This window comes from Vanacampus margaritifer, chromosome 13 (genome assembly GCF_051991255.1).
Source record: "Vanacampus margaritifer isolate UIUO_Vmar chromosome 13, RoL_Vmar_1.0, whole genome shotgun sequence".
Classification (NCBI taxonomy): domain Eukaryota; kingdom Metazoa; phylum Chordata; class Actinopteri; order Syngnathiformes; family Syngnathidae; genus Vanacampus; species Vanacampus margaritifer.
In genome coordinates, this window is record NC_135444.1 from 2,285,708 (window position 1) to 2,300,016 (window position 14,309).

The 14,309-nt window shown below is 42.4% G+C and overlaps 2 protein-coding genes across 7 annotated transcripts in view; one reads left to right on the forward strand and one right to left on the reverse strand.

Annotated features, from left to right (window-relative positions):
- Positions 1-14,309, reverse strand: part of fam102bb (family with sequence similarity 102 member Bb) — a 96,909-nt gene that overhangs the window by 33,449 nt on the left and 49,151 nt on the right. For 3 of the 6 annotated variants that reach the window (XR_013296466.1, XR_013296465.1, XR_013296464.1), the window contains one exon: positions 3,051-3,497. Coding sequence is in view for 1 of the 6 variants with exons in the window: in XM_077584683.1 (XP_077440809.1) it covers positions 12,802-12,820 (19 nt within the window). In the remaining 5 variants the exon portion in view is untranslated. Of the gene's footprint in view, positions 1-3,050; positions 3,498-4,212; positions 4,457-10,622; positions 12,821-14,309 lie in introns of those variants that run through there. The other 3 variants (XR_013296468.1, XR_013296467.1, XM_077584683.1) reach the window with 3 other exon arrangements.
- henmt1 (HEN methyltransferase 1) lies at positions 8,938-14,304 on the forward strand. The gene is made up of 9 exons (XM_077584684.1): positions 8,938-9,103; positions 9,266-9,378; positions 9,627-9,761; positions 9,859-10,041; positions 11,774-11,945; positions 12,028-12,145; positions 12,269-12,365; positions 13,867-14,024; positions 14,153-14,304. The coding sequence occupies exons 1-9, from the start codon at positions 9,020-9,022 to the stop codon at positions 14,227-14,229; spliced, it is 1,137 nt and encodes a 378-aa protein (XP_077440810.1). The 5' UTR covers positions 8,938-9,019; the 3' UTR covers positions 14,230-14,304.

Below are 14,309 nucleotides of genomic sequence, written 5' to 3' on the forward strand. Positions count from 1 at the left end.
ATAAATTATGATCAAACTTTTTTGTAGTTTCTGGTAGCTCATTAAACGTTATGTACTGTACATTCTCTTTATGTGGAATCATCGTGCCACTCTATTTCTCCTAAATGTCTTTTTGTAGATAGTTCTTTATATCCTGTATCCAGCTAATATTGAACCTTGAGTAAATAGCAGGGTATAATATATGACCATACAGTATATTTTGGGATGAATGCATAACACACTGATATCCATTTTTTTTAAAGACTCCAGAAAATCTTTAATAACAATAAAGTGCCTGTAAGAAACCTATTTAGGGACAGTTTCTTTGAATGGAATATTACGAACATAGCTTTAGAAAGCTCATGACACCAAAGGTTAAAGGTCAGCAAAGAGGCTACGTGTGAGTGTGGCTGAAAGTGAGCAACAAATGTTTGACTTGTTTGGTTTTCCTCACACAGCGAAGTCTCTTACAAATCAAATTAGATGCACAAGATAAGGCCAGAGAGGGCTGATTCCACCCACCCCACCACACACACACACACACACACACACACACACACACACACACACACACACACACACACACACACACACACAGGTTATTTTACTCATGAACTACAGTCAGAGGTGGCAAACCCAGATCTAAAAAGTAAAAAAAATAAAAACAACACAATAAGCTTTAGCACTTGATGCTAGCTAGCTACTAACTCCCTAGCCAGGTCCAGAAAGTTTAAACCCTTCCTCAGTAAGCTTTAGCCCCTGATGCTAGCTAGCTAAACGGCGGCAAGGTTTTTACTTTCTAGACCCGGATTTACCACCTTTTACTACAGTCAAGTTACACTCAGGGTTGCACATAAGTGGTATGACGGCCAACGATTCCTGCGAGGGTCAATTTCAAAATAGAAACCTTCACAGTGGCTTTGATGGTCTGTCAAAATATGTTGTGTGAAAGTGGTGTAAAGGAGATTGGGGACTGAACTGCAGCCCTAGACTACAGAACTGCACTAAATTGCACGGCCCATACTGAAAGTGAGGGCAATTAATAAGCCAAGTGTACATTGCGTGCGTGAAAACCAAGTAAAAAATGGCTACCTAAGTAGCTGTCATTTGAATGGTGGACATTACAGTGCTGAAAGTGTGTATCTATGTAACTGTACCCCTTGAAGCTGGGGTCGCCAATTCCGCTCCCAGAGAGCACCTATCCAGCATGTTTTGGATGTTTCCCTCCTTCAACACACCCGAGTCATATGTTCAGCTCATCAGCCAGCTCTGCTGCGATTATCATGGTTTGAAGCAGGTGTGTTGGAGGAGCTGCAGGACAACATCCAAAACATGCTGGATAGAAACCCTCGAGGACTGGAGTTGGTGACTCTACCTGCCTTAAAGCTTGCAGGTATAATTTGAAAGGCTTTAAACCTTAAGTGACAAAATGACAGGTGCACTTTATGCCATGTCTAACAGCACTAATGGAGTTAATAGGCAAAAAAAAAAAAAAAAAACCTTTGCAAAGCCATAACTAGACGGAAGAGTACGCTTGTAAACCTGTTCATTCCTTCCCGACAGGAAAGAAAGAGCCAACTTGTATTGTAAAATAGACTAAAATTGTACAATTCTTGATATCTTGAAACCAAGCGAACAGACTGAGGCAACACGGTAAGCTACCTAGTGGACATGAGCAGAGACAAAAAATAAAGATCAACCTGACAAATCTTTTTCCAGTCACTGTCACTTGTTAAATAGAGAAACCTTTCCACATTGTGTTGGCGTTACATTGTCACATTGGCAATTAATTTGCTCAGTGCTACGCTGCCTTCAGATCACTTCGTTCATTTATTAATTAGATTAACACCTTAGCTGTTCACAATGGGTGCTCCAGCAAGCTTCTGGCCAATAGTTTTCAGACTGGATTCATGTTCGAATTTCCCGTCCTGTGTCTGCAGATATGACGTCATGTGCTTGTTGTGTACGTGAAGAAGGGACAATGCAGTTTCCCCTTAGAGGCATTTATATTTTTGAGAAGGAAATGAAAGTGACTCAGTTAGCAGAAGACACAGCTATATTTTTACGTGATAAAAATCAGGTTGATAATGCTTTGTTCTCGATTCAACAGTTTTCCATGGCATCTGGCACATGGTTAAAAAAGTCAAAATGTGAAATTTTGGAATTAGCACAGACTACGGAAATTAAGTAATATATCTGTGAAGAAGGAAATCAAGTATCTTGGGTGTTTTATATTTGTAAGAATATTAAAGAAAGCCCATACAATTATTTTTCTACGAAACCGAAAAAAATAAAAATAAACTATTAATTGGATTGATGGCTCCAAAGGGATCTTTCAATATTGGGTAGAGTGCTCTTAACCAAAGCTGAAGGGGTGTCACAATTTCTTTATCCTGCTCTGATGTACAAGACTCAACGGCTAAAGACATTGATGACACGCTAATAATCTTTGTGTGTGACAAGGCGTGGCAGATTTAGGACTCAGGCGCAGAGATAGGAGTTTGCCGCCAAGGCAGATATTTATGAAGCATAAAACTCCTCGTCTAGAGGGAAAAACAAAGGCTATAAAATGTTAAACTTAAGGCGCTCCAAAAGGGAGGATGTCTAAACTACAAACAAAACCACTCCTAAACTAAAACTATACTGTGGCTATACAAAGTTACAAACAAGGTTGAGGACTATGACTGGCTAGAGTGACTGACGAAAACACTTTGGCACAAGACAGGGGAGACGTAGACCATTTAACACATGAGGGTAATGGGAAACAGGTGGACACAATCAGGGTTGATACTGACACCACATGAGGAAGGGCAAGTGACCTGAAACGAAAGGAGTCAGAATTTTCCAAATAAAACAGGAAATGACAAGACAGTAAAAGCCCAGACAAGACAACCTTACCACGGTGTGACAGTACTAACCCCCCGACACAATGTCTCTAGGGAACCCATGAACTCGAAAGACGTGGTTAATCATGACCTCAGCAGTTTCCTTGGCTGAGGGAAGCTTAGGCAAGGCTATTAATCTGACCATTTTAGAGAATCTGTCAACTACAGTGAGAACTGTGGTTTTACCTCGGAAGATGGGGAGTCCTGTGACAAAGTCCAGTTATTTTTCTGCCCATGGTTTGGAAGGGACTGCAACAGTCCCATGCGTGATCTGGTAGATGACTTACTTCGGGCACACACCGAGCAGGTCTCTTGGACCTCCGGCTCCATGGAAGGCCACCAGAATCGCCGGGAGATGGCGTACATTGTCCGTCGGACTCCAGGATGACAGGAAAGGAGTGGGCCCAATGGATCACCTGTGGGCATAGCTGCACTGGGACGAACAGTCTATTAAGCAGGCATCCGTTAGGTGGAGGTGCCTCACCGTTGGCTTGTTTAACATCCTTCTCGATTTGCCATGTTACGGTTCCAACCACACAGTTCAGCGGAAGGATGGTCTCTGGTTCCTTAGTAACAGGCTCGGGGTCATAGAGACGTGACAGGGCGTCGGGCTTGACGTTACGAGACCACGGCCTGTAAGTGAGAGAGAAGGAAAAACGGTTAACCCGTGGGCAGTACTTTATTTTGAAATGGCTTGGTCAGAACCAACAAAAAGCCAAAAAAAGCTATTGCGCTGAACCCTCTGACGAAGCGCCTGTAAAAGTTAGCAAACCCAAGGAATTGCTGAACCTTCTTGCGGCTAACAGGTGTGGGCCACTCCCTCACGGCGCTACTTTTAGCCGGATCCATCTGTACCTTCCCAGGGGCTATGACAAAGCCCAGGAAGGAGATGGTGGTTTTGGCATGAAAAACACTTTCCTCTGCCTTGACATAGTTTGTTCTTAAGCAGTCTTTGTAGAACCTTGGAAACATGGATTTGATGCGTGGCGAGTATGTCATCCAAATAAACACAAACTGGTCCAGAAAGTCTCTCAAAACATCATTAATCATGGCCTGGAAAACAGCAGGAGCATTAGTGAGACCGAAGGGCATGACTAGGTACTCGTAATGGCCACTAGGTGTATTAAACCCTGTTTTCCATTCATCCCCCTCCCAGATCCTAATGAGATGGTATGCATTGTGCAAGTCCAATTTGGTAAAGATCTTAGCTTGTTGAAGATTTTCAAACACGGACAACATGAGGGAGGGGGGTAACGGTTTTTGATTGTAATGTCATTAAGGAGGCTATAGCCTATACAAGGCCGTAAGGAACCATCCTTTTTCCCCACTCAAAAAAGAAAGCCGCTACCGCTGGTGATGACGAAGGACGAATCCAGCCTTCAGGGAAGTTTCGATGTATTCCTTCAGGCCCGCTTTCTCTGGTCCTGAAACAGAATATAAACGGCCCTTGGGAATGGTGGAACCTGGAATCAGCTCTATGGCACAGTCATAGGTAGGATGCGGTGGGAGCGACATGGCTTTGTTCTTGTTGAAGACCTCCTGGAGGCGATGGTAGCAAGGAGGCACGATGCTCAGATCTGGGTATTCAGAGTCTGTGAGGGAATTAAGAGAATAATGATTAACAGTTGTAATGTCCGCTTCCTGAATTGGTGAACCAACCCCATGGCTCACACAATCCTTTCCCCATCCCAAAACTTCACCAGTCAACCAGTTCACATGTGGGTTGTGTTCACGCAACAATGGGTGTCCCAGGACCAGAGTCTGTGAAGGAGACTGAAACACATGAAAAACTAGGTGCTCCTTATGTTTGCCAACATGGAGCTCGATGGGTTCTGTGATGTGTGTAATGGTGAATAACTCACTACCATTTAGTGCCCTAGCCTTAATGTGCTTAATTAGCGGTTTAGTCTTGGCACTAAAATGTCTCACAAGCCCCAGTCTATCAGGCTCTCATCTGCCCCAGAGTCTATCGGGGCATGGAGGTCTGTGGAAGTGGTACGGTGAATGATTTTTCCTGGTGTGAGTTTTCGTGGGGCCGACACTGGAGTCGTAACCGCTTTGGTCCTTTTGGCTGGGCAGGCGGCCACGAGGTGATCTTGGTTCCCGTAGTAAAAGCGACCTTCCAGCTGTCAGCGCCGTCTCTCCTCTTTCGAGAGCCGCGCTCTGCCCAGTTGCATGGGCTCCTCCTCTGGTCCCAAGGGAACGGGTTGGCGCTGAACTGACGAAGAACGGAGAGGAGCTGACACACCTGATGCTTGGGAGAGCGGGGATCCCTCCGTCGTTCTTGCCCTGTGACCGCGGCTCTGCGTAACCTCCTGCAGCCGATGATCCGTCTGGATGGCCGATGATCCGTCTGGATGGCAATGGCGATGAGGGAGTCCAAGTCCGGAGGCAGATCAACTGGGACGAGCAGCTCTTGGATGGACGTCGCCAGGCCCTTGAGGGAGACGTCATAGAGCGCTGTGGAGTTCTAGCCACTCTCTGCCGCGAGAGTGCGGAAGTGGATGGCGTAGTCACTCACGGAGTATTTTCCTTGTTTCAGGCTGCTTAGCTGCCGGGCCTTTTCCCGGTCTGAACAGGCTGGATCAAAGACCCTCTGAAGGGCGGCTTGGAAGTCCGTGATGGAGCCGCAGAGTGGGGAATTGCGTGCCCACTGTGCCGTGGCCCAGGGTCTGGCTCTCCCAGTCAGGTGGCAAATCATGAAGGCCACCCGGGATCGATCTGTGGGAAAGGCCTAGGTGGAGTACTCAAAATGAATGTCACAGTCAGTCAGAAATGCCTTGCATGGGAGGCTAGCTTGAGCCCCAACCCGGCATACGGCACGGGCAGAATCGGCATGGCTGCTTGAGTCTCTGGCACAGCAGGAGGGCTAGTGGTGCGACGCAGGTGATCCAGAAGGTCCCGTACCCGTGCTGTGATCTGGTCCATTTGCGCTGTCATGGCTGTCTGAAATCCCTCTTGCTGGGAGATACAGGCTTCCTGAGCTCGCAGCGCTGCGGCCATTTGCTCCCTCTCTGCTGGGTCTATACTGGCCAAAGTGTACTGACAAGGCGTGGCAGATTTAGGACTCAGGTGCAGAGATAGGAGTTTGCCGCCAAGGCAGATATTTATTAAACATAAAACTCCTCGTCTAGAGGGAAAAACAAAGGCTATAAAATGTTATATTAAGGCGCTCCAAAAGGGAGGATGTCTAAACTACAAACAAATCAAAATCACTCCTAAACTAAAACTATACTGTGGCTATAAAAAGTTACAAACAAAAGTTCACACAGAAGACAGGACAACAAGGCTGAGGACTACGACTGTGACTGGCTAAAGCAGGGGTGGCCAAGTTCGGTCCTCGAGAGCCACTATCCAGCCTGTTTTCCATGTCTGCCTCCTTCAGCGCAGCTGAATCTAATGATCAGCTCATCAGCAACCTTTGCAGAAGCCTGATAACGATCCTGATCATGAATCAGGTGTGTTAGTGGGGAGAAACATGCAAAACAGGCTGGATAGTGGCTCTCGAGGACCGAACTTGGCCACCCCTGGGCTAGAGTGACTCTGACGAAAACACTTTGGCACAAGACAGGGGAGACGCAGACCATTTAACACATGAGGGTAATGGGAAACAGGTGGACACAATCAGGAATCAGGGTTGACGCTGACACCACATGAGGAAGGGCAAGTGACCTGAAACGAGGGGGGGCTATGGGCCGGTGGGGTGCCTGGCGGGCCTGCCGTGCCTCGTCCTGCTGCGTTGGGTTGGGGCCGCGGGCCGTGTTGGGGTGGGGGGGCGCTCCTGGCTCCTGGGTTTGCTCTCCGGCCGGTGGCCCCTGCGGGGCCCGGGTGTTGTCCCTTGGCGCTGCCATGGCCTGGGGGGCCCTGGGGGGTTGTACTTGCTCTGTCCTGGCCGGGGTCGACGGCTTCCCTCTTGGGTGGAGGTTTTCATGCATGCCAGATCCACCACACCATTATCTATCGAAATTCAAACACAATCTGCTTCTTCCTCTGGTCGTTGAATCGGTGGAAGCTGATGTCTGTGGATCTCACTCTGCTTCATCTATCCTTCCTTCCTTTCCTCAGTCTCTCCTTTGGTTTTTTGAGGTCTCCCTAATTTGTTGGAATTTTGATGTTTTTTGGGGTTGGTGAAAGACTCTGGTTGGTAACCCGGTGGGTAGTAGGTAATTTCTGGTCGGTGCTGGATTTCACTTTCCTTTCTTTTATTTGATCCTTCTTCAGGTCTCCTGACCACTTCACGAGTCTAGCTGGATTCTGAAGTATTCGGTTTAGGTGAACGGCATGGGATTTTAATAGGTTTTAGGTGAACTAATGAGTACACACTTACACGCACGCACACATGCACACACACATTCACACGCACATGCACATTCTCACGCACATACAAAATAAAAATTTAAAATTTAAAAAATAAAAATAATAAAAAAGAGAGCAATGATGATGACATGTAAAATCGGTAAAATTACCGTATGAACAATACTGAGCTCTCAAGAAAAAAAGAGGAAAAAAAAGATTTAAAAAAAATAATTAATAAATAAAAAATAAATAAATAAATAAAAATATACAAATATTTGTAATTTTGTTGGTCTTTTTATTTTGTTACAGAAATTTCATATTCACAAAGCCAAATTTCTTAAATTTGATATTAAAGTATTTTCGATTAAGCCATTACGTAGAGTCTTTTAAATTTGTAAACAATAAGAAAGGTCAAAGGATTTTGGAAATATTGTCTAATTTGTTAAGTTTTTTTATTTTTATTTTTTACTTATGGTTACTATATAATTTTGTAAAATCTTAGCACTCCCATATTTAGTACTTTGTAGAGTTCTCCATTTGTGATATCTTCATCAAGTACTGCTTCTTCCTGATAGTCTAATATGTCATGACTGAATGCCTTGCATCTTCCAAATCTACTTTTGCCATTTTGGAAGAAAATGTATTTCGCGTACTGCAATATGTCAGCTTTTTTGGAATCTTTGGACACATCGAGGGTCCTCGTTCCCCCTACTCTGCGTTTCCTTACTTGTTTACCTTAATGAATCCACCCCAACTCAACTTTTCTGGTCGACTTTTCAGCCCATTTGTTTCTGGTGTAGGTTCTTTTCCGTTTTGGGGCTGAAGTCTCCCCATGAACACCTTCATTATCCTCATTCACAATGCCCATCTTTTTCATGTTTTTTGGGTTACTTTGCACTTTTATTTTCCAAGCAGAAGCGTCTTGCTGCTATCCAATGTCTATATGTTGGAATGTTCGTAGCTAGCCAGATAGTCATCATCCATGAAAGCAATAACTGTGGCATCGATCTGTCAAATCAAAAACAAATGTATGAACAATTGGCTGATGTATGTACATTGAAATAATGTAGACATTGTGTAACTAACATTACAATCTAATAATGTTACAAATCAAAGAAAAGACTGAGGACACATGGGGTGGGAATCACAAGTTGCCCCAAGAAACTAGTCTATCACAGTACTTAAGGCATGATTTGATTATTCTGATTTTATGATATACCAATGTATTGCAATAGAGTATTGCCATATTCTGCAATTTATCACTTTTCATACAATAAATTACACTTGATCAAGATGTGCATTATTTTACAACACACAATTCAACTATATATATATTTGTACCAAATTGTTAAGTAGTATTTTGTCAATTAAAAAAAAAAAAAGGAACTCCCTTTTTCGATTGATAGGCACCTTGCTGTTGCTTTCACATTTCAACCTTTCCGAACGCCATACAACTAGGGTAGATGCCATGGACTTCTGACTTCCGGAAGCCACACACTCGTTTCCGGCCACTGCTGTGATGCACAGGCCGCGTCCCAACACTCGCACACAATAAATTAATTAACAAATTATTAATGAGATCACTGAATTTAAAAAATAATAAATACATGGGGAAAATATGAAGAGAGGTGGATGCGTCTTATTTTAGATGGTTCATGTTCATATTAAGTGACACTTGTTTGGTGACCAAAGTTTACCTGTTAAATACTTTATTTTATCCTTGTTGTGCTTCTTTGAAAACCAAAACAAACAAAAACAGTTGCTCAATAGCCAACGTCGCCATCTAGCGTTAGGAGTGTCAATAACAAGTTCTAACTCTAAATAAAGCTGCGAGTGAAACTACAAAACAGCGTGGGGAAATGAGTCCGTTGTTCACACCGTCGCTTCACGGGCAGAGACATGACTTTGTTGTCGACTTTGTCAGGAGGAATAACCCCAAAAAGGTAAGATTTATTTCTTTTGGACTGATCACCTGGTCGTAATGAACCCAGTCAGCGTTGAACTCATGGCCTGGTAGGTGTCGTCCTTGTTTTCACTAAGTCACGACATCAACACTGAAAATATCCACATTACAATTTGTTAATGATATTTTATATTTTGTGTAGGTGGTGGACTTGGGCTGCGCTGAGTGCAACCTTCTTCAAAAGCTCAGGTTTCACAGTCAAATTGAATTGTTGGTCGGAGTTGACATCAATGGCGCCAAACTGAGGAAAAAGATGTTAGTGTGCCTCGTACTACATAAATATTTCTCAAACGATTTCCATGTAATGGGGTTAGCATGTTCTTGGCATGTATTTTAACAGACAAGAGACAAAATGTGTAAACAAATCTGACCATTGCATGCATACTACATTAATAATTAGCCCATCTGCCTCACAGTCAAGAGGTTCGAATGTCAGCTCATCCTAATGAACACTTGTATCTGATCAAACCAGTTTTTGTGATGCCAATGTTAACCTTCCACAGGCATGGATTGGCTCCTATATCTACAAACTATCTGCAGCCAACTTATGATCAACTGTGTGTGCAGCTCTACCAGGGCTCTGTCACACAAAAAGATGCTCGCTTAAGAGGATTCGATTTGGTGACCAGCATTGAGCTGTAAGTTTTTTTTTCTTAATAGTCATTTAAAATTAATTAATTAATTTATTTATTTATTTCCATGCCCTCACTCACTCTGCTCCTTGGATGTCTACAGCATTGAGCACCTCCCTCTTGATGATTTGGACCGGTTTTCTGAGGTGGTCTTTGGATACATGGCTCCGCAAACGGTGATCATCAGCACCCCAAACTCGGAGTTCAACCGGCTTTTTCCTGGAATGTCTGGTTTCAGGCACAGTGACCACAAGTTTGAGTGGACCAGAGTGGCGTTCCAATCCTGGTATGTTTATTATTATTTATTTTTTTAGTAGACAGTGTGCAGAAAGTGAGGGAAAATGATAGGATAAGTCCAACACCAACATAACACAAATCGTGGGTGCGGGGGGGATGGCAATTGTTCAGCCAGCCTTTTTTTTTTTGTATAAATGCATTTCATACATCATTTTTTGATAGCTTTTGTCTTTATTTGGGACATGGGTGAGCTCGAGCACATTCTAGCTGTGAGCGTTGGGGTATAACCCTGGACTGGTTGCCAGCCCTGGTCATAGGCGAACTAAGCAGTCACCTAGTGGAGAGGGCTAATAATAATAATTAGTGTTTTGTTTTGATGTGTTTATTGAACATATAAATGCAATACAAAATAAAAGTGAAAGAAAGAAAATAAAAGTTAAAAAGGAAAATAATTATTAGTAAAGTCAGTATTTACATGTTCAAAGGGACATAGGAAGAAGTACAAGAACTTATCCTATCCTTAATCCTACCCCCACTAACTTATATAATGTACAAGAAGTTATTATATTTAATAATAAATCATGAAAATAAAAAAGAAAGCAAATGAAGAAGTGTACAGTATGTGTGAATATTGTTGTTTCCACCCAAATTTTTTTGTGAAGTTTTTATTAAAAAAAAACAAAACAAAGTATATTCATACAGAGATGGGTGCGTCAATAAATTTTGAGCATCCGTCATTCGGCAATCATCAACAGTCAGGACATCGTCAATCCGTCAATATTTCAAGATAAACTGTCAATCCGTCATTCGTCGATTGCTCAGCAAAATTTGCGTCTTTTGCCTAGCACACCAAATCACCTAGCCAGCCAACCACAGGTCTCGTACCCAAACAATATTTACACCAATGGACAATTTCATAGGGCCCAACTGATATGGATTTTATTAGACTGATTCTGATATTTGGCAGAATAAAAATTTCATAAATGATTAATCAGACGATTAATTAAAAAATACATAATAAATAAAAGTAAAAAAATAATTACAAATAGAACATTTGAGTTTTACAATATTTTGTCCTTTAGTATTTGTTCAACTTCGCAAGTGGCGAACATATAGCGAACGTTGCAATCTTGAACAAACCCTGTCAATATTCGCTACCTTTGTAAACACTCTCAAACGTTCTCCCACTCAGTGGGATACGGCTTAAGGTGTTTAAAAAACAATTTAACAAATATTGAAACTACAATTAAAATAAATAAATAAATAGATCAGTCATATCAGTTTATCATATAGTTGGGTTTTTCACTCAAAACACTCTAAACCAGTGTTGTCCAAACTCGGTCCTCAAAGTCCTGCAGGTTTTGGATGTTTCACTTCTCCGCCACACCTGAAGCTCATCAGCAAGCTCTGCTTAAGCCTGATAACGATCCTGTTCATTGTAACAGGTGCGTTGGAGCAGGGAAATACAAAACCTTCAGGACTCCGGCCCTCGAGGACCGAGTTTGGGCACCACTGCTCTAAAACAACAAATGCATTTTTTTAGAAAATTATATTAAACAGCAGTTTTCCTTTAAGCAAAATGTGAGTTTAAAATAAGGGCTAATTTGGAGAACTAGAGGAATGTCAAGAATAACTGGGGGCAACAACTAAGTTGCGTATAATTCCTGGAATGCTTAAGTTGCCTGCCACTATTTGAAGAAAAATTTTGTCCCGTAGGATTTTAAACGTTCTGTGTTGGACTGAATGGACAATAAGAGCTTGAAGCTAGCGTTTGTTTCCAGGTCCCTGAATGTCTGTTCAGAGTTTGGCTATGAAGCTGAGTTCACTGGTGTGGGTCAAGCTCCCCCAGGCCAAGAGGAGGGTATCGGCTTCTGCACCCAGATTGGCGTGTTTCGCAGGCGTGGTGGCCTCATGTTAGGTGACAATGCAGAAGATCATTTCTCATACACGCTGGTAAGTGGAGAGATGAGTTGTACAATTTTGTTGACAGTGAGTGATAAACCTCGCAATTATTGTAAATGTGTTTCCTGATTAGCTTTATAGTGTGACTTATCCCAGCCTGCGTGACCAAAACATCCTGCGGAAGACCCTGGTTAGTGAGTTGTTGTATTGGGCAGAGAAGATGAAAAACAAATGGCTGGATAAACTGACAGGTAAGAGTCTGGCCAGTTGGCTAATAGCAATTGTGCTAACCAGGTGTTATTGAATATTTATCTTAATAGACTTGGCTCAGTACATGGACAATTAATGAGTATTTCTATGATTTATGTGAAAAGAGGAGAATCCTGTGGAGAAGGACAAGCCAGGAGGAGAAGAGTACGGAGAGATCTTCTGGACAAATGGTCACGAATCGCAGTGTCACACATTACACAGGTGTGTATCCATTGCCACCACACCAGGAATGTCATTTTGTTTTGATGACCGCCATCTGAGCGGTATTAATTGGTTGCTTGAAAGGTGAACGTCTGGCACCTGGTAACTTCTGTTGCACTCAGTGGCGGCACATCAATAGAACAGAGTTTCATTAAAAAGGACGAATATATAATGATGAAAATGAAATATAATCAAAATTAGGGGTGTTTGATTTTTTTTTTTACCGATACCAGTACTAGTACTGAACTCTTGAGTAGTCACTGACATTGTACATTTGTACCGTGTCTGTGTGGTGGCCATATTAGATGTGGGTCATCCAGACTTCTACAATGTATCTAGTTTTGTCTTCATATTCAACTCAGTCAAGCCACTGATTGAAGCAACAGACATTCCAGCTCCTCTGCATTGGCTTTTATTTCTTTTTTTGACCAACCTCTTACTGCTTCACTTGGTGTCTGTAAAAGAATAACACATTGGATAAATGTTGTTTTAAAATGAGCACAATTTCTTCCAAGGATTATGAGCTTCATTCGTTCATTTCAACACAAATTGACATTCTGAACACAACTGCTGCTAACTAAATAGTCAATTTAGTATTTTATAGAAATCCTGATGTCACGTGACAGCGGCAGGAAAGTATTGGTGCAGCGTTATTAAGCTACAATGGCGAGGAGGGCTAATACAAGCGTTTACCCGTCAACTTTCCGCTCAAGAGCATTGACAGTCACTTTGATGAAAAGGACATGATATACAGTACATGCGTGGGGTGGACATAGGGGTGGGGTAGATTGCCGATGAAGTGTCAGGAGGGCTTTTTTTTTTCAACTTGGCGACGCTGCTTCGTGGAATTACCTGCTTTGTTGCCGGTGAGTGCTTTCAAATGTGATCATACAAAGCCTTTACAAGTTTGTACAATCTCGATTTATTTACCCTTTATGTGTCGTCAAAATGCCATCGAAATTGGCAGTTTGACGCAAGTGTTGCAGTGTTTTTTATGTATGTTAGCAACTCAGCAGCTGTTAATTGGGCAGCAGCCGCCGTAATTCATGCAGTAAAAAGTTTTCTTTAGGGTGTTGGTCAGTTATTAAATTCAACTGTGTAATATCTATTAAACCATAGCAGCACATGGTACACTGGACATGTTCGATCCTTTTTTTGCCTCTTCTCGTCCACAATAGCTGTTAATCATTTTTAGTGTTAAAGTGTTGCTGTTTAGTCAGTGGCAGATGCGTTTTCTATGCTGCCAAAATGGTTGCGCTAATGGCCATTTTGGGATGCGTGACGTCAATGTCAGGATCTCTATTACATCATGTTTTGGTATGAAATCACATTCAAGTCATCCTATTTGAATGAATGGACACAATTTGATCCTACATCAGATTTGTGATACAAACTGCTTCTTTTTAAAAACAACTGCAAGTCGAAATCAGCCTTTTATCTAAAGATCAACCGTCAAATGATACCAGTGAAATAAAGTATTGCTCCATGTTATCTGTCTCAGGTATGTGTCTGTTCCCCTGCACTTGCTGTGGAATTGCTGCCCCAAGTTACGTGAGCTGAGTGGAAGTCTGGGAAATCTGAGTCAACTCATCATAGATGATCCCCAAATTCAAATGAATCGGTCACGCTCTGCTGTAATTATCTGCAGTTTGGAACACGGTACGATTGCGCTCTTTCTACATCTTTAAATGGCAATTATCACATCAACCTTTTAAACTGAAGATCTTACATTTATCATATGCAATTAAGAGCCAATGGTACCTGTGGTGGTCACTGTGTGTTTCTAGACCTAGAAGATGAAGATCCTAATCATCTGACGGACAGTGGCTATGCAGAGAGCAGCCATGTGGAAGAGGAAAACTGAGAGATGGATTTGTATGTGTCCAACTCAGTTGGAGAGTAAAACAGGAAGTTAGACAATTAAAAAAATTCTAAAGCACATGT